Here is a 22,711-nt window from a genome sequence, read left to right as displayed (position 1 = left end):
TGTAGTCTATTGAATTCAGCTATATGTTAGCTGCCAATTCCTAATAGGCAGGAAGTTCATTTACAAAAGAGATCAGAATAATCTTATGTGGGCTACTCAGCAGCTGTTTCAAGTGCCTTTTCAGGCTGCCGTTTCAGTGGGTCCTCTCCACAATCCTCCTACCCGGAGTTCCGGTATGGGAGGGGGCAAGTCACAAACACTTGCCTATGTTCATACAGCGTATCCTCTAATAAAAGCGTATCTTCTAAGTGTGCACACTTACAGTTTATCTTTTTCACTCTTCACTCCTACCGTCTGCTCAGCATTTATTTCGCGGTAATTCCACTTGGGCTGGTTTAGACGGTCCTGGGAGCCAGATAACATATGATTCTTTGACAAACAATTGAGTCTTTCCCAAAACAAACTCTGGTGTGGTTTCTACGCGTTTCAGCTCTCCAGGGAGCCTTTGTCAAGATACCCCTCACCAGCTGTGTTGCCTTTTTATACGATTGCTCCATAATTAACCCTTTTCTTAGGATTTTCACAGTCTTTTCAGAACTTTTTTGTTCCAACTTATATTATTCCCCTATTTTATGGTTATACATTATCCCATAAATTGAATAGATCATTTATAGTGTTTCAATGTGTTAAAAAAACGGCTGTCTCTTCAGTTGGTCATATTTTAAAAATCAAACATATTACATTTTGGCAATTTGCTTAATAAACATATCCCAATTCCAAAATTAGTATTAATAGACTAATTTAATAATCCAATTTAATAAAGGTCTGATTAGATACATTTTCTTTAAAAACGCTTAAATAAAAAAGTCATAGGAATAAAAATAATAATAAATTATTCTGGTCAGATTCGAACTGGTGACTTAGTGGTCTAGAGTCCATATCCTTAGCCATTACACTATAGTAGTTAGATGTATTGTTGTCTAGACTTATCAGAATCATATCTCTTTCTCTGACCCTATTTTTAAGAAAAAAATTTTGGGTAATGTTTTCAATTACATTTTTCCTTCTCTGGATTCGAACTCCTGGTCCTATCTTATCAATGGTGGACGTCTTAACCACTATGCTATTTGTGCATTGGCTATAGCAGTCTCAGCATTGGATCTGTTATATAATCTTATATCAAATAATTTGGACAATTATTTCTCCTTATTATCTGTAGAGAATGTGGTATTTTCTCAGTGTTAAATATTATAAAATAACTGTTTATATCTGAGTCCGATAGTGAAAAAAAGGATTTTAAATGAAAGAAGAATTTTAAAAATTGAAAGAGATCTTTTCAGATTTTTTTTTATCTTAGCCCATTTAGATAAAGTTCATAAATCTTATATCAAATCGTAGATAATAGTGTATATGTTATTTAGTTCATTTGGACCTTCTTATGATTTTAGGGTTTTTCATACTATTAGTTAGATTAGATGCTATTAGTACCTATCATATAATCAGGGATATATTTGATGCTTATCAGATAATTAAAAGATTGTCTGGTTAAATAAAAGAGTTTATGTCCATTTCACTATTTAGACCTTTTGGGTATAATGTACCAAAGTTAAAAATAAATTCGGCCTCCTTCTTTAGTAGTTTCCTCGTCAGATTCCCTCTCCTCCCATCTGGTGTTACTTTGTTAATTCCCCAAAATTTAAGAGCTCCTACATTTCCCCCATGGACCTCTTTAAAATGTTTATACAAGATGGTATCCTCTCTCTCATGTTCAATCGCCAGTAAATGTTCGCTTATACGGTCTTTAAGTCTTCGTCCTGTCTGTCCAAAGTATCTCAAATTACAGTCACACTGTAGCATGTATATGATGTTTATATCTGTACATCTTAAAATCCCGGTAATTTTTATAACCCTTCCATCTTTTCCAGATGTGACCTGTTTAAGTTTAGTGCTGTTCTTGCACGCCTTACATTGATGGCAGGGAAAAAAAACCTCAATTTTTTCTCCTTCTAAGGTTTTATAACCTCTATTGCACATTTTTATATCTCCTCTAAACTCACTAGGGGCTAGCATTGATTTTAAATTCTTTGCCTTTCTATAAATGAATCTTGGATTCCTTCCTAAATTCGGCCCTATTAGGGGATCTTTTAATAAAAGATGCCAGTGCTTCTGTACTATATTTTGGAATAATTTATGGTGTACAGAATATGTTGTAATTACCGGTATGTCAAGTGTTTCTTTATACCTTTCTTTTTGTGATTTTTCTTTTTTAAGTAATAATTTTTCTCGATCTGTATTCTTTATTTCCTTTACTATATCTTGAATTTTATTGGTATTATAACCTTTCTGCCCAAACCTTTGTAAAAGAACTTCTGATTGTTCCTCAAAATCTCTTAAATCGGTGCAATTCCTTCTAACTCTCATTATCTGTCCTTTTGGTATATTCCTTTTCCATTTGATGTGATGGCAACTTGCCGCATCAATGTAATTGTTGGAGTCGACTTTTTTATAAAAAAGTCTTTGTTTTCATTTCACCGTTTTTTATCTCTATCTCTATATCCAAATAATTAATTTTTAGATTGCTAAACTCATAAGTGAATCTCAGACCAAATCTATTGGTGTTTAAATCATCAATAAACATATCTAATAACTCTGTGTCGCCCCTCCAAATAAAAAATAAGTCATCAATGTAGCGTCTATAGAGCACAAGGTTCGCACCCCATGGGGACTGGTCAATGACCTCTCTTTCAAATATCCCCATAAATAGATTCGCATAACTGGGTGCGAACCTTGTGCCCATAGCCGTACCTTTAACCTGTAGGAAATAGCTACTTTCAAATTTGAAGTAATTATTTCCTAGAATGTATTCGATACATTTCAACAAAAAAATTTGTTGGTTCTCTGTCATATTGGGATCTTGTTTAAAGAAATATTCTATTGCCTGTACTCCCAGTTCATGTTCTATATTCGTATAGAGGGAGCTTACGTTGCATGTAACAAGTACAAAATTCTTTTCCCATTTTATATCTCTTAGCGCATTTTCTAAGAATCCTGAGTCTGAAATATAAGAGGGGAGTTCTTTCACATAGTCTTGTAAGAAGAAGTCGATATATTGCGACATATTTGATGTGATTGAGTCAATACCCGATATTATTGGGCGTCCAGGTGGTTCTTTAAGATTTTTATGGATCTTGGGCAAGAAGTAGAATATCGGGGTTCTAAAATTTTTAATTAGGAGGAAATTATATTCTTGTTCAGTTAGCAAATTCGCTAGTTTAGCTTCATCTAGCATTTCTTTCAATTTGCAATAGTAGTTATTACCTGGATCACTTAAAAGTTTTTTATAGGTAGATACATCATTCAATAATCTATAGGCCTCAGTTTTATAGTATGTACTGTTCATAATCACCAGACCCCCTCCTTTATCCGCCTGCTTTATGACTATATCGTCTCGGGATTGTAATTCTTTTAAGATTGTCTTTTCTTTTAAACTTAGGTTCCATTTAAGGTTCTTAGTTTTTTTTGTGTCAATTTCCTCTAGTTCTTGTTTCACCAATTTTTCGAACGACTCTATATAATTACCTTTTTCTTGTGTTGGAAAAAATTGTGATTTGGGTCTAAAATTCGTATGGATATATTCACTTTTTTCTACTGATTCACTATTTAGAATTGGATTTTTTTTTAAATATTTTTTAAGAGTTAGTTTTCTTACAAATTGGTTGATATTGATGTAATGTTCAAATTTATTCATCGCTGAGGTTGGGGCAAAAGATAGCCCCTTTTTCAAAACAGTTTCTTGTGTCCTAGTCAATTCTAAATTACTGAGGTTAAAGATGCCATTACTCTCTGTACTTCTAGGTGTGTCAACTCTAATTGGATCACTATTTTCATTAATCAACAGATCTCTCTTTCCTCTCCCTCCTCTTCCCCCTCTCTTCTTCTTTTCCCTCTTGGTGGGTCGTGATTCCTGTTCTGGCCCACTTCTAAAAAATCAGCTGATGTGCTAGCCCTAACGGGTGATTGGTCTGTTGTTTTCAATACATTAAATCTATTATGGACTGGAACTCTCCAATTTTGTTGTGTTTGTTCACCTCTTCTGTTCGTATCAAATCTTTCTCTACCCCTATTATACCAGCCTCGCTCATATTGTCTATCTTCATTAAAATATTGATATGGTCTGTTGTCTTCTCTTTGATAGTTGGACTCTACTCTTCTATGATAATTATTAACTATTCTTCTAGGATCTCTCCTATAATAATTAGGGTACTGTCGATCAGAATATCTATAATTAGTGTGGTACTGATTATTAGTGTGACTGTGGGAGTTCCTATTCTCCCAATTTCTATAACCACTTCCCCCCATATCAATCCATTCGTTATGTTCCTCTCTTTGTTGTCTATCCGTAAACTGTTCCTCACGTTGTCTGTTTTCCCTTTTATCATAATGACTAGTACCTCTGTCATTATCTGCATAATCTATATTGTTGGTATTTTTCATATCTCCCTTGTTATATTCTACAATTTTTGTTATCTGTTGGTTCTGTTGTCTATTCTGTGGTCTGTTTTCCTTTCTCTTACTAAATAATGTGTTCTTTTTTGTAACGGCCTTTTGTGTTTCTATCTCCTGTTCTTCATTTTTTTCGTCTGTTCTATAGTCATCTCTATCCCTATTAAACTTTTTCCATTTATTATTTAAAAGATCTGTATTCAGGTCTCCCAATCTTTTAATAATTTCACCCTCCTTTTCAAGGCATTTAGTGTCCTTTTTCTTTGTGTCAAAAAATATTTTAGATTTTGTTAGTTCTTCATTTATTTCTTTAAGAGCAATATTTCTTGCTTTGATTATAATTTTAATTAAGTCCGCCGATGCCTTCTCTAATACCTCAAACCATTCAATTTTTAGATCTGTTTTCAATTCAAAAGTGCAGTCTTTTTTTAGACATAAACCCCTAGGTATCATTCCTACTTCTATATATTTCTCCATAAACTTTAATTCAGTTTTTATTTTGAGTTCCTTTGTAAGTAAGTCTTCTAATGTATTTAAAGTGGAATTAATGTCTAACGTGCAATTTGGAAGTGGGGGATTTTGTATAAATTCATTATTCTCCAAAGAGACATCTATTGCTGATAGCAATGAATCTCTCAATTTGAAAATATCCATCCCTAAAGGACTCAGATTATAGTGAGTGACCCTGCTACTAAGCCTTTATTGGACTATTTAGATTTAGTAATTAATTAGTCAAATCACCAGTTCGTATATTCTTCAAATTTATTTCACTGAATTAATCAATGGGACCTAATACAATTTAACTGGAAGACACCTTCTTCAAGCAGTGGTACAGGAAGAAGTCTGCATCCTTCAAGAAAAACATGATTTTCATGCAGGACAATGCTCCATCACACGCGTCCAAGTACTCCGCAGCGTGGCTGGCAAGAAAGGGTATAAAAGAAGAAAATCTAATGACATGGCCTCCTTGTTCACCTGATCTGAACCCCATTGAGAACCTGTGGTCCATCATGAAATGTGAGATTTACAAGGAGGGAAAACAATACACCTCTCTGAACAGTGTCTGGGAGGCTGTGGTTGCTGCTGCACGCAATGTTGATGGTGAACAGATCAAAACACTGACAGAATCCATGGATGGCAGGCTTTTGAGTGTCCTTCCAAAGAAAGGTGGCTATATTGGTCACTGATTTGTTTTTGTTTTGTTTTTGAATGTCAGAAATGTATATTTGTGAATGTTGACATGTTATATTGGTTTCACTGGTAAAAATAAATAATTGAAATGGGTATATATTTGTTTTTTGTTAAGTTGCCTAATAACTATGCACAGTAATAGTCACCTGCACACACAGATATCCCCCTAAAATAGCTATAACTAAAAACAAACTAAAAACTACTTCCAAAACTATTCAGCTTTGATATTAATGAGTTTTTTGGGTTCATTGAGAACATGGTTGTTGTTCAATAATAAAATTAATCCTCAAAAATACAACTTGCCTAATAATTCTGCACTCCCTGTATATGTTTCTGGGACCCTACATGTAAGAAATAAAGGTCTTTTATTGATTGTGGAGGCTGGAGTCTTTTGAATTTATTATAAATAGCATCATCACATGCGTGACATGCAAAGCTGTAGTGGATTTCTAATACACCTATCACTCTAAAAAGCAGGCAAGAATTTTTATTATATATACAAAAAACAAAATCTACCTAAATAAAGCCTAATGGATACTTCTATGATAGCTGCATAAAATGTGATTATCAACATTCCATGAGACTAACATAATACTTAGCATCCTAATTTATACATAAATTACTAGCTCCAAAAAAAACTGTATGTTTCACAGACTCTACCAACCTTGACAAATATTTAGCGATAAATAAAGTTGCTAAAAAAGAGCACTGAATTACTGACTCAAGTCATGTATACAAACAATATATAACAACTTTACTTAAAAAGTGCCCAATCCATAGCTGAGAGTGTCTTATATAATAAAAGTATATACTTACCGTGTAAGACACCTATCCACATATAGCAGACAGCCAAACCAGCACTGAAACATATCAGCAGAGGTAATGGTACAAGAGGACAAGTATGTCAGTCTAAGACTGACAGTAATGTACACATGTGTAGCACTCTCATTCGTTAGGGCCTATTGAACGGATTAGTTATCAAGTAAATGGAAGGAGGAGGAAACCTCAAATTAAAATATAACCTTTATTATGATAATTAAAAATAGTTCACATACACACAAAAAACACAACTTTAAAAACACAGGAGATGGTAGATTATATGTATATCGATGCACATAACAGTGTGTTCCACTTCAATGTCAGTGCAAAGTATATATAACATCATAAGCCTGACCTAGGATGTCAGTATTAATCCATAGTCAAGGTATATATTATATATTGTAAGTACAGATATGTAGGTCCTGGTGGGCTCAAAAGAGAGTGGATTCAGATTTTAATGCAATTTACAAGGTATCAATGTAGTCTCAGATAGCTGTGTCTATATACTAATATTATCTTGACTGGGTTGCTTTAAGGAGCTGTCCTCAGGCTAGCTGCTACTGTTGGAATGATATCAATTGTACTCCTATTATCTCCCGATTATGCTTGAAATTAGAGATATTGGTATATAAACATTTCAGAAGATAGTCATATCATACATATTGTATTTATTAGGAGCTAGTAATATAATTTCTTAATGCCTGTCTTAATATATAGGCTTATGCAGTGTTTACTAGTCACAGGATATATATATATCATATATCATAAATGAGATATTACTGCATAATGTAGCTAGGTAGATATTATGAGTAAATTCAATATTAAGCTGAACCAGTAACTTGTGGGTCACAGAGATTTACGATGTATTACCAGTCTTATAAATTATCTTAAGTAACCGCTTATGTAGTAATTTATAAAAGTAAGGTTTCAATAAATATCCATATTATATGCGTTTGCATCCGTGGCATTTATACCAGGGTACACCGAAAGTGGATAGCAGAATAGTTTGTGTACAAATTCAAGTTATTATTTTATAAGTTAGTTAAGTGATACAAACTTAAAGTACTATTGTAACAATATTGTTACATAAATGCAACATCAATATAATTAATTATCATATGATGTTAATCGTATTGTATCCACCTGGGATTGTAAATTGTATGTATGAATGATTATATCCACCCTCAGTGCATAGTAAACTTGATTTTTAAATACAGGCTAAAACCTAGAGCAGAACGCGGAAAAGTCAGTGATATAATTGCAATTCCACAGCCACCGGTTAATTCCCTTTTATTTATCGCTTATATAAATACTAACATTTAACATATCGAGATAATAATAGTAACGTCCTGTTATTAGAACCACAGTACATTTGGAGTACAGACACAGTTGAGTCTAATGTCCTTAGGTATATTCTACTTGCTAAAATACTACCAGTATGATATTATCATGAGTCTGTATTACATCTCCCAATATAAGTAGCAAACAACTGTAAAGTAAGTGTGCTAAAATCGAGTGCGTAGCGGTAACTGATGCTTATTAGATAACCATTAATGTTAAAGGGACATGAAACCCACATTTTTTCTTTCATGATTTAGAAAGAGAATGCAGTTTTAAACATCTTTCTAATTTACTTATATTATCTAATTTGTTGTATTATCTTGATATTCTTTGCTGAAAAGCATATCTAGATATGCTCAGTAGCTGCTGATTGGTTGCTGCACATAGAAGCCTCGTGTTATTGGCTCACCATGTGCATTGCTTTTTCTTCAACTAAGGATATCTAAAAAATTAAGCAAAATAAATAATAGAAGTAAATTGTAATGTTGTTTAAATTTATATTCTCTATCTGAATCATGAAAGAAAGATTTTGGGTTTAGTGGCCCTTTAAGTTAAATTATATATGATCCAACACGCGTAAACATCCGCAGCGTGTAGTCATTAGTATTATGCACCAGACCGCTGAGAGTAATAATAACTACCAATATAGTCCTGCGAATTTAAAAATGCTTATTATATAAACATTAGCTAGTCCCTGACATGTTTCGCCATGTTCTTTGCTGTGCCCTATTAGGGGGCGCTATTGACTCCTGCACACATCAGCCAATCATTGTACATCATATAGGAGAGTCCACACAGAAAGCACTCCAAACTCTAGAGGAGGGGAGATTTTACTTACATAGTAAAAATTACAGCAAAAGCACAACTAAACATGTTTGGTGGATATTAATTAGAGTGCTGTCCCTTTTAAATTGTCTATTGTTTAAAATCTGGTGTTATTGCCAAGAGTTGACAGTTAACCTCACTTTATACCATTATAATTCCGTAAGAAGACATTTTCATACTATAGTGTCGTTCTAAAGTATCTAGCATAACTGAATTTTAAGGAACGTGTAAAAGCCAGGACGGAACAGGCCGTAACAGGCCTTTTATAAAGGAAATTGATTTAAAAATAATGGGATGTGTTAGAGACTATTGAGAACAATTTTAGGAACAATAATCTGTGTGATATAATATTTAATTAACCCTTTAACTACCAAAATAGTGTCTGGAACCAAACATAACAGCCCGGAATAGCACCTTCTCAGAAAACCAGATACACCAAATTCACAAGTTACCCATGACTAAATATAATAAGTGTAATCAGCCACAAACCATCCACAGAAACCACGTCCCATTGCCTGTAATACACTTTCTCATGAAAAGTGGCAGAACGGCACCTTCCCAGCAAACCAGATACATCAAATTCACCAGTCGCACATTGCTAAATGTAATGAGTGTAATCAGCCACAAAGCATCCACAGAAACCATGTTTCAATACCTGTTCCGGCATGTAATACGCTTTTTCATGAGAAGTGACGGAATGGCACCTTCCCAGCAACATATAGAGACCAGATTCACCAGCCACACATAACTAGATGAAATAAGTGTAATCAACCACAAACCATGCACAGAAACCATGTTCCAATACCTGTTCCGGCCTGTAAAACGCTTTTTCATGAAAAGTGACAGAACGGCACCTTAACAGCAAACCAGATACATCAAATTCACCAGTCACACATGACTAATTGTATAAAGTGTAATCAGCCACAAACCATCCACAGAAACCACATTATGATATCTGTTCCGGCCTGTAATACGCTTTTAATGAAAATTGACGGAACAGCACCTTCCCAGCAACATATACTGACCAAATTCACCAGCCCTACATAACTAGATGTGATAAGGGTAATCAATCACAAACGATCCACAGAAACCACGTTCCAATACCTGTTCCTGCCGGTAGTACGCTTTTTCATGAAAAGTGACGGAACGGCACCTTCCCAGCAACATATACAGACCATATTAACCAGTCACACATAACTAGATAAAATAAGTGTAATCAACCACAAACCATCCACAAAAACCATATTCCAATACCTGTTCCTGCCTGTAATACGCTTTTTCATGAAAAGTGACGGAACAGCACCTTCCCAACAACATATAAAGACCAGATTCACCAGCCACACATAACTAGACTAAATAAGTGTAATTAACCACAAACCATTCACAGAAACCACGGCCTGTAAAACACTTTTTCATCAAAAGTGACGGAACGGCACCTTCCCAGCAAACCAGATACATCAAATTCACCAGTCACACATGACTAAATGTATAAAGTGTAATCAGCCACAAACCATCCACAGAAACCACATTATGATATTTGTTCCAGCCTGTAATATGCTTTTCATGAACATTGACAGAACTGCACCTTACTAGCAACATATAACTAGATGAAATATCAACCACAAACCATCCACAGAAACCACATTCCAATACCCGTTCTGCCCTGTAATACGCTTTTTCATGAATAGTGATGGAACGGCACCTTCTCAACAACATATACAGACCAAATTCACCAGCCACATATAACTAAATGTGATAAGTGTAATCAACCATAAACCATCCACAGAAACCACATTCCAATACCTGTTCCGGCCGTTAATACACTTTTTCATGAAAAGTGATGGAACTGCAGCTTCCCAGCAACATATACAGACCAGATTCACCAGCCACACATAACTAGATGAAATAAGTGTAATTAACCACAAACCATCCACAGAACCCACGTTCCAATACCCGTTCTGGCCTGTAAAATTCTTTTTCATGAAAAGTGACGGAAAGGCGCCTTCTCAGCAAACCAGATACATCAAATTCACCAGTCACACGACTAAATGTATAAAGTGTAATCAGCCACAAACCATTTACAGAAACCACATAATGATATCTGTTCCATCCTGTAATACGCTTTTCATGAACATATTGACGGAACAGCACCTTCCCAGCAACATATACAGACCAAATTCACCAGCCCCACATAACTAGATGTGATAAGTGAAATCAACCACAAACGATCCACAGAAACCATGTTCCAATACCTGTTCCTGCCGGTAATAAGCTTTTTTTTCATGAAAAGTGATGGAACGGCACCCTCCCAGCAACATATACAGACCAGATTCAGCAGCCACACATAACTAGAAGAAATAAGTGTAATTAACCACAAACCATACACATTCCAATACCCGTTCGTGCCTGTAATATGCTTTTTCATGAAAAGTGATGGAACTGCACCTTCTCAGAAAACCAGATACATCAAATTCACCAGTCACACATGAATAAATGTATAAAGTGTAATCAGCCACAAACCATCCACAGAAACCACATTATGATATCTGTTCCATGGCTGTAATACACTTTTCATTAACATTGATGGAACAGCACCTTCCCAGTAACATATGCAGACCAAATTCACCAGCCCCACATAACTAGATGGGATAAGGGTAATCAATCACAAACGATCCACAGGAACCACGTTCCAATACCTGTTCAGGCCGGTAATATGCTTTTTTTCATGAAAAGTGAAGGAACAGCACCCTCCCAGCAACATATACAGACCAAATTTAGCAGTCACACATAACTAGAAGAAATAAGTGTAATCAACCACAAACCATCCACAGAAACCCCATTCAAATACCTGTTCGTGTCTGTAATATGCTTTTTCATGAAAAGTGACAGAACTGCACCTTCTCAGCAAACCAGATACATCAAATTCACCAGCCACACATGAATAAATGTATAAAGTGTAATCAGCCACAAACCATCCACAGAAACCACATTATGATATCTGTTCCAGCCTGTAATACACTTTTCATTACCATTGACGGAACAGCACCTTCCCAGCAACATATACAGACCAAATTCACCAGCCCCACATAACTAGATGTGATGTTGCTGGGAAGGTGCCGTTCCATCACTTTTCATGAAAAAGTGTATTACAGGCCGGAACGAGTATTGGAATGGGGTTTCTGTGTATGGTTTGTGGTTAATTACACTTATTTCCTCTAGTTATGTGTGACTGGTAAATTTGGTCTGTATATGTTGCTGGGAAGGTGCCGTTCCATCACTTTTCATGAAAAAGTGTATTACAGGCCGGAACAGATATCATATTGTGGTTTCTGTGGATGGTTTGTGGCTGATTACACTTATTACATTTAGTCATGTGTGCCTGGCGATCACATTTGGTTTGCTGGGAAGGTGCCGTTCCGTCACTTCTCATGAAAAAACTTATTACAGGCTGGAACAGGTATTGGAACATGGTTTCTGTGGATGGTTTGTGGTTGATTACACTTATCACATCTAGTTATGTGGGGCTGGTGAATTTGGTCTGTCTATGTTGCTGGGAAGGTGCTGTTCCGTCAATTTTCATGAAAAGCGTATTACAGGCTGGAACAGATATCATAATGTGGTTTCTGTGGATGGTTTGTGGCTGATTACGCTTTTTACATTTAGTCATGTGTGACGGGGGAATTTGATGTATCTGGTTTTCAGGGAAGGTGCTGTTCCATCACTTTTCATTAAAAAGCGTTTACAGGCCGGAACGGGTATTGGAACGGGGTTTCTGTGGATGGTTTGTGGTTGATTACACTTATTTCTTCTAGTTATGTGTGGCTGCTGAATCTGGTCTGTATATGTTGCTAAAAGAGTGTATTACAGGCCGCAACAGGTATTGGAACATGGTTTCTGTGGATGGTTTGTGGTTAATTACACTTATCACATTTAGTTATATGTGGCTGGTGAATTTGGTCTGTATATGTTGCTGGGAAGGTGCCGTTCCATCACTTTTTATGAAAAAGTGTATTACAGGCCGGAACAGATATCATAATGTGGTTTCTGTGGATGGTTTGTGGCTGATTACACTTATTACATTTAGTCATGTGTGACTGGTGAATTTGGTGTATCTTGTTTTCTGGGAAGGTGAAGTTCCGTCACTTTTCAAGAAACAAAAGAGTATTACAGGCCGGAACGGGTATTGGCACGTTTTCTGTGGATTATTTGTGGTTGATTACACTTATTTCCTCTAGTTATGTGTGGCTGGTGAATTTGGTCTGTATATGTTGCTGGGAAGGTGCCGTTTTGTCACTTTTTTGTATAAAAAAGCGTATTAAAGGCCGGAACAGATATCATAATGTGGTTTCTGTGGATGGTTTGTGGCTGAGTACACTTATTTCATTTAGTCATGTGTGACTGGTAAATTTGGTGTATTTGATTTGTTGGTAAGGTGCCGTTCCGTCACTTTTCATGAAAAAGCATATTACTGGCCAGAACGGGTAATGGAATGTGGTTTCTGTGGATGGTTTGTGGTTGATTACACTTATCACATCTAGTTATGTGTGGCTGGTGAATTTGGTCTGTATATGTTGATGGGAAGGTGCTGTTCCGACACTTTTCATGAAAAAGCGTATTTCAGGCATTGGAATGTAATTTCTGTGGATGGTTTGTGGCTGATTACACTTATTACATTTAGTCATGGGTGACTTGTGTATTTAGTGTATCGGGTTTTCTGGGAAGGTGCTGTTCTGGGCTGTTATGTTTGGTTCTAGACCATATTTTGGTAGTTAAAGGGTTAATTAAATATTATATCTCACAGATTATTGTTCCTAAAATTGTTCTCAATAGTCTTCAACACATCCCATTATATTTTGAATCAATTTCCTTAAAAAAAGTCCTGTTCTGTTCCGTTCCGGCTTTTAATACAGCTCAAACTATAATTTCTCCAGCAATGCAAAGCTCAAACGTTCCAGTTTTACAAGGACATGAAATTAAAGTCAAAATTAAATTTTCATGATTCAGAAAGAGCTTGCATTTTTGAGACTTTTCAAATTACTTATTTTATCAAGTGTACTTTATTCTCTTGGTAGCCATTGTTGAAAGACATACCCAGGTAGGCTCTGGAGCAACATTGCCCTACTGGGAGTTGAGTATTGGTGCCTACACATATATGCTTCTTGGCTCATCAGATATTTTCTGCTAGCTCACAGTAGTGCATGCATTGTTGCTGTGTAGCTGACTTTAACGGCTTTGTAGGAGTTAAACACGCAGTATGTAACAAAAAATTATAAAATTATTTATCACATTAGAGAATTTTCTTTTTGTGCCTTTAAAAAATATTTGAAATATGTTAGCTATCGTCTTACTCTATTGCAATAAAAGCTATTTTTATAAAGTCATAAAGTCCATAAAATGGAGTATGATGAATGACCTGACTCCATTCAATTGTGTTTAAGAACTGCATCAAATGAACGATATGGAAGTTGGTTTCTTATTCAAGCTGATGTGGCCCAATGGCCATTAATAGGCTTACCATAATTTTTAGAGGTGAAACTGGGACCACCTGGTGCGGTGCTAGTGGGGGTGTGGTCAGGAGCGTGGTCAAGGGGGCGTGGAAATTACTGGTCCTTTTAAAGTAGTAGCTTTTATGTGTGTAATGTTTTGTGGATACTCTACCCTTCCTCAGTCAAACAAGTGAATCACACAGTTTAAATAGACCATAACACCACCCCCTAGTAAAAAAGGCACCATTATGTTGTCATGGCAAATAAATCATTAATCTAAATCTCAGATTCTAAATAATGCCAAACATCAAGCATAATTATCACTTTCATAATTATCAATTTCACAATTTAATATCTGCAGTGTAATATGTGTTTTATGTGTCTAATTAAGGAACAGAGCCAAATACTGATAAGGCATAAATACAACATTGAATGAAAGTAAAAAAGAAACACGTACCTGCTAAAGCTGTTTAAGAGGCTACTCTATACCATAATGATTATAGCTAAAATGCTATTCTGCATGAAGTAAAGCAAGATCCAGGCCAAAAATCCTTCCTGTCTGTACTTCCTAGTCATACCCACATGATTCCCCTAAAGGTGTATTACCGATGATGTCACCAGGGGTCGGGGGGGGGGTTAAATTCTTAGAAAAATAAACCAAGTAGTACTACAAAATTAAAAAACCCTATGCTGCTCACTCAGCCTGTATTACTAAATGTAAACTTTGAAGGACACGAACGTTAAGCTAAGCAGGTCTGTATGTAACAAAGTACCAGCATCCAACTATGCTGGAGAGCCACAGTCCAGTAGTCATTTTGAATAATGTGTCTGGGTTTCAGGTGGTCTGAAACCCGGACACATGATTTGAAACCTGGAGGTGGCAACCCTACTGGGACAGAATGAACAACCGGGTGGGACACTGGGACAGCGCCTCCAAACCGGGACAATCCCAGTAAAAGTGGGACTTCTGGTAAGCCTAGCCATTAACCCTTTGAAAATCTAATTTATTTAAAATGCTGAATAAGGTTGGCATCAATTTCTGTGCCCAATGAACATTTGGGCCAGAATATTGTTTCATGGAAGAGGATCTGTCCTACACATATTCATAGTGAAACCAGTGTCCCAATGGCCATTAACCCTTAGTAAATATTATTCAAAATTGTAATTTTTGTATTGTGCCCTTCGTTTTAAATGTTCTTCCACTTTGTATATACGATCGTATAAAGGGAATTCACATCTGTATCTACATTATATAAATTAGATTTCTATTGAAACAAAACCTATATATTTTAAACTCAATTTGAAGCTGTCTGAAATTCTGAATAAGAAACGGCTTTTATACGAAACCAACTTCCCTATCGTATCAAATAACGTGTTGGCATATGGGGGGGGGGTAATAGAAAGGACACTTCGTCACGAACGTTCTTCTGCAGAAAGACCCCGTGATTGTCGTAGTATGTTGTGTATGAACATATTGTAATGTTAAAATACGAGAAAGGTTTTCTTTCTATATCTAACTGTCTTTTAATACCCTTTTAGTACTAGGAACTATCGACTAATCGCCTGGAATTCTATGACACACACTTCCTGTCCAGAAGACAAAAGTGGACTTTCTAGTCATGTCGACATTTTTTTATGATAATCTAGTCCTCCGAAGGTTCATAGGCAATGCTTCCTGGCATCATACTCATAGTAACCGGAAGTCACTTGTGGGTCTCTGAATTATATGGAAACCGAGGATTAGAGTTATACGGTAATATGAAAACTGCTTAATGTGCGGTCTTTTTTTTTCGAATCATAAATTATTTTTAACCATTTCGTGTCACTATGTGTATCATATGTAGACAAGACGAAAATTGCATCAATCGCCACCAGTAAACTGTATATATTTTACAATATAGTACTGTGTTTTTTTAATGTAAATCAGTGATGGCCAAGATCAAGTCCAAATGTATATGCTATTAAACTAATATGTTTTCTTAAAACGTCCAGTTTCCCAGATTTTAGATTTAGGTAAGGTTGCAGGGTACACACTCTGTCTGCTGTTCTTCCCTTCCAGAGTTTTTTTTAATTATTCTTATTATTCTTGGTCACCCCATTCTCACATTATTTGTTTTGCTCTTTACTAGGGCCACAAAAACTATGTCACACATTGTAAATTCATGTTTCCCACGGGGCCAGTAGAGATGGAGCTGCCAGTTGGCCATCCCTGATGTAAATAAGACGTTTTGTGCCTGCTAAACCTCTTTCATGCAAGATTTGTGTGGCTTGTTATTTTCCACCATTACTACTATGAGAGCTGTATTTCATGCTTTAAATCTTTTTTTTTTTTTTTTTTTTTTTAAATCTGAGTTTAGCGTTCTAAATTATTTTCTCGACCATATTGCATTATTTTACTTCGAAAATTGATATGGGGATTCAGATGAGGGCTACTAACAATACTGCCGTGTTTGTGTCTTCAGGAACAAAAAGGGGAGCCATATTTTGGGGTATAAAGTCCCTGTTTTCCACATAGACTTTCCCCAGCCAGCTCTGCTCACCTACATGGGGATACATTGTATCAAACCCTCAGCCTACAGGTTTTTATACATTTGTAATTGTTTACTGTAGTGTACACAGACACTTAAAGGGACAGTCAACACCAGAATTTTTGTTGTTTAAAAATAAAGATAATCCCTTTATTACCCATTCCCCAGTTTTGCATAACCAATACTGTTCTATTAATACATGTTTTACCTCCTTGATTACCTTGTATCTAAGCCTCTGCAAACTGCACCCTTAATTCAGTTCTTTTGACAGACTTGCATTTTAGCTAATCAGTGCTCACTCCAGGGTAACTTCACGTGCATGAGCTCAATGTTATCTATATGAAACACATGAAATAATGCCCTCTAGTGGTCAAAATTAATTCAGATTAGAGGCAGTCTTCAAAGTCTAAGAAATTTAGCATATGAACCTCCTAGGTTTAGGTTTCAATTAAGAATACCAAGAGAACAAAGCTAAATTGGTGATAAAAGTAAATTGGAAAGTTGTTTAAAATTACATTCCATGTTTAAATCATGAAAGTTTTTTTGGACTTGACTGTCCCTTTAAAGCAGCTCTGTCAGTACCAAAAGTACAACCTGCTGAGAAAATAATGATCACACAGCACAGCCTTAAAGGGCAGCTCACCGCCTGGTCACACAGTCTTAAAGGGACAGGCAAAAACACACACAGCCTTTAAAGGGTCAACTAGCACCACACACACAGTCTTAAAGGGACAGGTCACAGTAATATAAACACAGTTAAACCTTAAAGGATAGCTTGGCACCTGCTCACACAGTCTTAAAGGGGCAGTCACACACAAACGTTAGTGGGTAAACTCACACCACATATAGTCTTAAAGGGAGCAATAACAGTGTTCATCCGCATGCAACGCATACAGCCTTAAAGGAATACTCTGTCTTAAAGAGACAGGGGCACCTTCACACACACGGCACTCACAGCCCCTTTAATGGGACAACTTGCACCACTCACACACACAGCATTAAAGGAACAGCTCACACGATGCACACCCAGCCCAGCCTTAAAGGTCAGCTCGCCGCATGCTCACAGTCTTAAAGGGGCAGGCACAAACCTTTAGTGGGTACACGTACAGTCTTAAAGGGAGCGATAACAGTAATGTGCACACACATCCTTAAAGGGACCCTCTGTCTTAAAGGGACAGGGGCATGTGCACACAGAGCACTCACAGCCTTTAAAGGAAGAACTTGCACCACACGCACAGTCTTAAAGGGACAGATAACAGTAATGTTCACACAGCGCAACCTTGAAGGGCAGCTTGACACCTACACACACAGTCTTAAAGGGGCAGGCACACACAACCTTTAGTGGTTAAAGTCAAACCACATGCACAATCTTAAAGGGATCGATAACAGTATGCATCCGCATGCAGCCTTAAAGAGACACTTTGTCTTAAAGGGACAGGGACACGTACACACACACACACACACACACACACAGCACTCACAGCCTTTAAAGGGACAACGTGCACCACACCAGGGGCGTATTTTGGCATAGGCAAACAAGGCACTAGCCTAGCTCAGCAGATTTTTTTTTTTGAGGGGGGCAGCACTTTTTGAGTTCCACTAGACACACTCACTACACACGCAAACACACACACATATATAAATACAAGAGCACTTCAACAAGAACATTTACTTTGGAAATGCCATGGAAAAAAAGGTCATGTCACAGGTAAAGGGGGGGGGGGGGGGGCAGCAGAATTTTGGTTGCCTAAGGCAGCACAAAACCTAAATACGCCACTGCACCATATGCACACAGCGTTAAAGGAACAGCTCACACCATGCACACCCAACGCAGCCTTAAAGGGCAGCTCGGCCTGCTCACACAGTCTTAAAGGGGCAGACACAAACTTAAAGGGAGTGATAATAGTATGCACCCACAAGCAACACACCCAGCCTTAAAGGGATGCTCTGTCTTAAAGGGACAGGGGCACCTGCACACATACAGCACTCACAGCCTTTAAAGGGACAACTTGCATCACATGCACACAGCCTTAAAGGAACAGCTCACACCATGCACACACACAGCGCAGCCTTAAAGGGCAGCCTGCCGCATGCTCACACAGTCTTAAAGGGGAAGGCAACAAAACCTTTAGTGGGTAAACTCACACCACACGCACGGTCTTAAAGGAAGCGATAACAGTATGCATCCACATACAATGCACACACAACCTTAAAGGGTCCTATTAAAGGGACAGGGGCACCTGCGCGCACACACACACACACACAGCACTCACAGCCTTAAAGGGACAACTTGCACAACACGCACACAGCCTTAAACAGCTCACACGATGCACAGTCTCTAAGGGAAAGGCACACAGGCTTTTAAGCACACCTAAATGCACAAAGCCTTAAAGGGGCACTCTGTTTTAAAGTGACAGACACAAACACAGCCTTTAAAGGGGCAGCTAACACCACAGGTGCACAAACAGCACACACAGCCTTAAAGGTAGCACATTGCGCTAGTACATTTTTAAAGGCACGTACCTCACACAATACACATAGTCCTTAAAGGGACACTGAACCCAATTTTTTTATTTTGTAATTCAGAAAGAGAATGCAATTTTAAGCAACTTTCTAATTTACTCTTATCAATTTTTCTTCGTTCTCTTGCTATCATTATTTGAAAAACAAGGCAAGACAAGCTTTTTTTTTGGTTTCAATACTCTGGACAGCACTTTTTTATTGGTGGATTAATTTATCCACCAATCAGCAAGAACAACCAAGGTTGTTCACCAGAAATGGGCCGGCATCTAAACTTACATTCTGGCATTTCAAATAAAGATACCAAGAGAATGAAGAAAATTTGATAATAGGAGTAGATTAGAAATTTGCTTAAAATTTCATGCTCAATCTGAATCCCAAAATAAATTTTTTGGGTACAGTGTCCCTTTAAAGTGATAGTAAGCTGTTCCCTTTGTCTAAACAGATCAGGAATGTTAGAGATATTTTAGATAGTTTAAACTCTTCAGTTGTAATGATAATATGCTGTAAATAGCGCTGAAATTCAAATACCCTGTGCTATGGCCCGCCCACTTTAAAATTAATTTTTGTCGAACTAACAGTTTGAAATAATCAGCGCTCTAGACATAAAGCACTTTTGTTGTAGAGCACAGATTGGAGAACAGTTCAAACTTAGCTCAACAAACATATTATTTTTGAAGTGGGCAATTGGAGCGCGAGGTATTCGAATTTCAGTGCTACATTAAAAAGTAAGTTATAGCGCATCTTCATTACAACTGAAGAGTCAAACTCCATCTAAAAATCTATAACATTCCATATCTGTTTAGACAAAGAGAAAAGTTTACTGTGTGAGTTTCTGTGCATTTAAGACTGTGCAAGCGTAATGTGATCTGTGCCTTTAAGGCTGTGTTTGTGCACATGTACCATTAAAACTGTGTGTGTGCGGTGTGAGCTAACCCTTTAAAGGCTGTTTTTGTGTCTGTCACTTTAAGACTGAGTGCTCCTTTAAGGCATTGTGAATTTTGGTGTGTCTAAAAGTCTGTGTGCCTGTCCCTTAAAGACTGTGCATGGTGTGAGCTGTTCCTTTTGAGGCTGTGTGCGTGTGTGGTGCAAGTTGTCCCTTTAAAGGCTGTGAGTGCTCTGTGTCTGTGTGTGCACGTGCCCCTGTCCCTTTAAGACAGAGGGTCCCTTTAAGGCTGTGTGTGCATTGCAAGCAAATATACAAAATATGTGAAATAAATCTCAAAAAAAGAGGGCGCCTCCTAGTGCAAAATTGCAAATAAAAATGACAACTGACACTTCTTGTATTAAAATATTACTCACAAAGGTTGCAGCACCCAGTGTGCTGAATGATGCAGGCTGGGGAATCACAGTGGCCCAGCGACACTGATCCAAACACCAGATAGCAGGATAATAAGTAGCACCAGATGGTCCAAGGATGTGTGGAGGTAATACAGGCTAAGGGTTGTAGCACCCAATGTGCTAAATGATGCAGGCTGGGGACTCACAGTGGCCCAGCGACACTGATCCAAACACCAGATAGCAGGATAATAAATAGCACCAGATGGTCCAAGGATGTGTGGAGGTAATACAGGCTAAGGGTTGTAGCACCCAATGTGCTAAATGATGCAGGCTGGGGACTCACAGTGGCCCAGCAACACTGTTCATCGGATAGCAAAGACAAATAGGCTCCAGGTGGTAGAAAAAACAGGCTCAGAGCTTCCAATATAAAAACTAAGAATATTTATTAAAAAAATCTTATAAAAACAAAGGGTGTGATTAAACCCAATTAATAACAATGATTGATGTTAACAGACCGCAACACGTTTCTCAGCTTGTCTAGCCGTTTCCTCATTGTGATGCCTGAGATTTGCATTATCAATAAATGCGTGATACAAAGTAAATGCAATAGCACTTAGGTTGAACTTCAAATAAGTAGATTTGTTTCTAGCAAATTTTAAAGTTATGTCTATTTCCACTCCCCCCTGTACCATGTGACAGCCATCAGCCAATCACAAATGCATATATGTATATTCTATGTATTCTTGCACATGCCCAGTAAGAGCTGGTAACTCAGAAAGTGTAAATATAAAAAGACTGTGCACATTTTAAAAATGGAAGTAAATTGCATGCTCTATCGGAATTATGAAAGTTTTATTTTGACTTGAGTGTTCCTTTAACAGGATAGGAAGAATATTGTTAAAGGGGCATTATAGTGGAAACATTGCTTGGTCTGTAACTCTGTGTTACAACGCAAAGGGAAAAGATAAATTGGTAGTTCCTAGGCATGGCCAGAATGTTGTTATTCAGCATTTGTTTATTATATTATTTTAGTTTACTAAGTGATTGGTGGGTCATGCAGCAGTTGCTGCCAATGGGGTTACAGACCAGCACCAGCAGTTCTATGTTGCTCCCAATCAGGTGTTAAACAGAGAGAGTTACGGGGTGGGTAGTGCATAAATGACACGCTTGAGGACTAGTCAAGTCAAGCTTTAAGATATGCATAGGACTCATTTTGTTTCTCATCAACTTTAATTTATTACATGTCGAGAACTAGTTTGAAAATTCTATCCCTATTTTTTAAGAGATAAGAAGTTATAACTATTTACTAGTGGTCAGTCTACTCATATTTAATATATTGCATTTTCTCCTTTAGTTGTTCCAGTTATACCGGGTTAGATCATGTCTTCTGAATCTATTAAAAAACGTAAACCCAAAGTAATTCGAACTGAGGAAGGAAAAAGAAATCGACATGATGAGCAGGTGAAACATTCAATTAACAAAAGTTTATTTAAAAAAAAAAAAAAAAAAAATTGCACCTGTATCTTTTAAATATGTTTCAGTTTTTATTATTTTGCATGTTTTTAATTATCATTTAAATTTGATGCTTTTTATGCACACAGCTAGTAATTTAGAAACTCGTAATCATAACATTTCAAACAGGAATATGACAGCAAATCAGAAATCACTCACTAGACAAGCCTGTTTCGTTCTTTTTAGAACTCATCAGTAGGAGATAGATTTCTGATTGCTGCATTAGAAAAGCTATTTTCATGGTTAAACCAAAATTCATTAAAATTATGGGGGGGGGGATAAAAAACTGAAATTAAAATCCTCCATGTCTCAAAATTAAATCAATGTAAATATTTGCATAGGAAATTAGTACATCTAAGCAAGTATCCCCGCTTGCTTTACCCCCATTATTCATTTTAATTAACACATTATTTCCTAATACTAAAGTAGCCCTGTTTGAGAGCGCTTTTACAATTAGGCCAAGTAAATAAGCTACCGAATTAAGAAAAGTCACATTCCAGTTGTATAGTAAAAGGGACGTTAATAACTAAATACATTTTATAAGCATAGTATTGAGGTTATTCCCTTCCCCCTCCTAGATGATATCTAGCTTTCACTACAGTCCAATGGTGACTTATTTGTACAAGTGCAGAAACTCTCCCTTAGATCTTTGGAGTGAAACCTAGACTCCAAAATGGTGGCACCCATAATTAGAGGGATGTGCATGACATGTATTGTTTAATTTCCCTTTAAAACAAAGACATTTCCATGCTCTAGTTGATTGTT

At 36.9% G+C, this 22,711-nt stretch overlaps 1 protein-coding gene across 3 annotated transcripts in view; it reads left to right on the top strand.

Moving 5' to 3' along the window:
- The first annotated feature begins 15,708 nt into the window (after nt 1-15,708).
- THOC5 (THO complex subunit 5) overlaps nt 15,709-22,711 on the top strand; it is a 53,774-nt gene continuing 46,771 nt past the window's right edge. For 2 of the 3 annotated variants that reach the window (XM_053702184.1, XM_053702181.1), the window contains exons 1-2: nt 15,709-15,858; nt 21,789-21,895. In XM_053702184.1, coding sequence (XP_053558159.1) covers nt 21,815-21,895 — 81 coding nt within the window. In that variant the 5' untranslated portion in view covers nt 15,709-15,858; nt 21,789-21,814. Of the gene's footprint in view, nt 15,859-16,234; nt 16,320-21,788; nt 21,896-22,711 lie in introns of all 3 variants that reach the window. The other variant, XM_053702183.1, reaches the window with a different exon arrangement.

This window comes from Bombina bombina, chromosome 2 (genome assembly GCF_027579735.1).
Source record: "Bombina bombina isolate aBomBom1 chromosome 2, aBomBom1.pri, whole genome shotgun sequence".
NCBI classification, from domain to species: Eukaryota; Metazoa; Chordata; class Amphibia; order Anura; family Bombinatoridae; genus Bombina; species Bombina bombina.
Note: the sequence above shows the minus strand (reverse complement) of the source record. Positions and strands in the feature narration are given on the sequence as shown.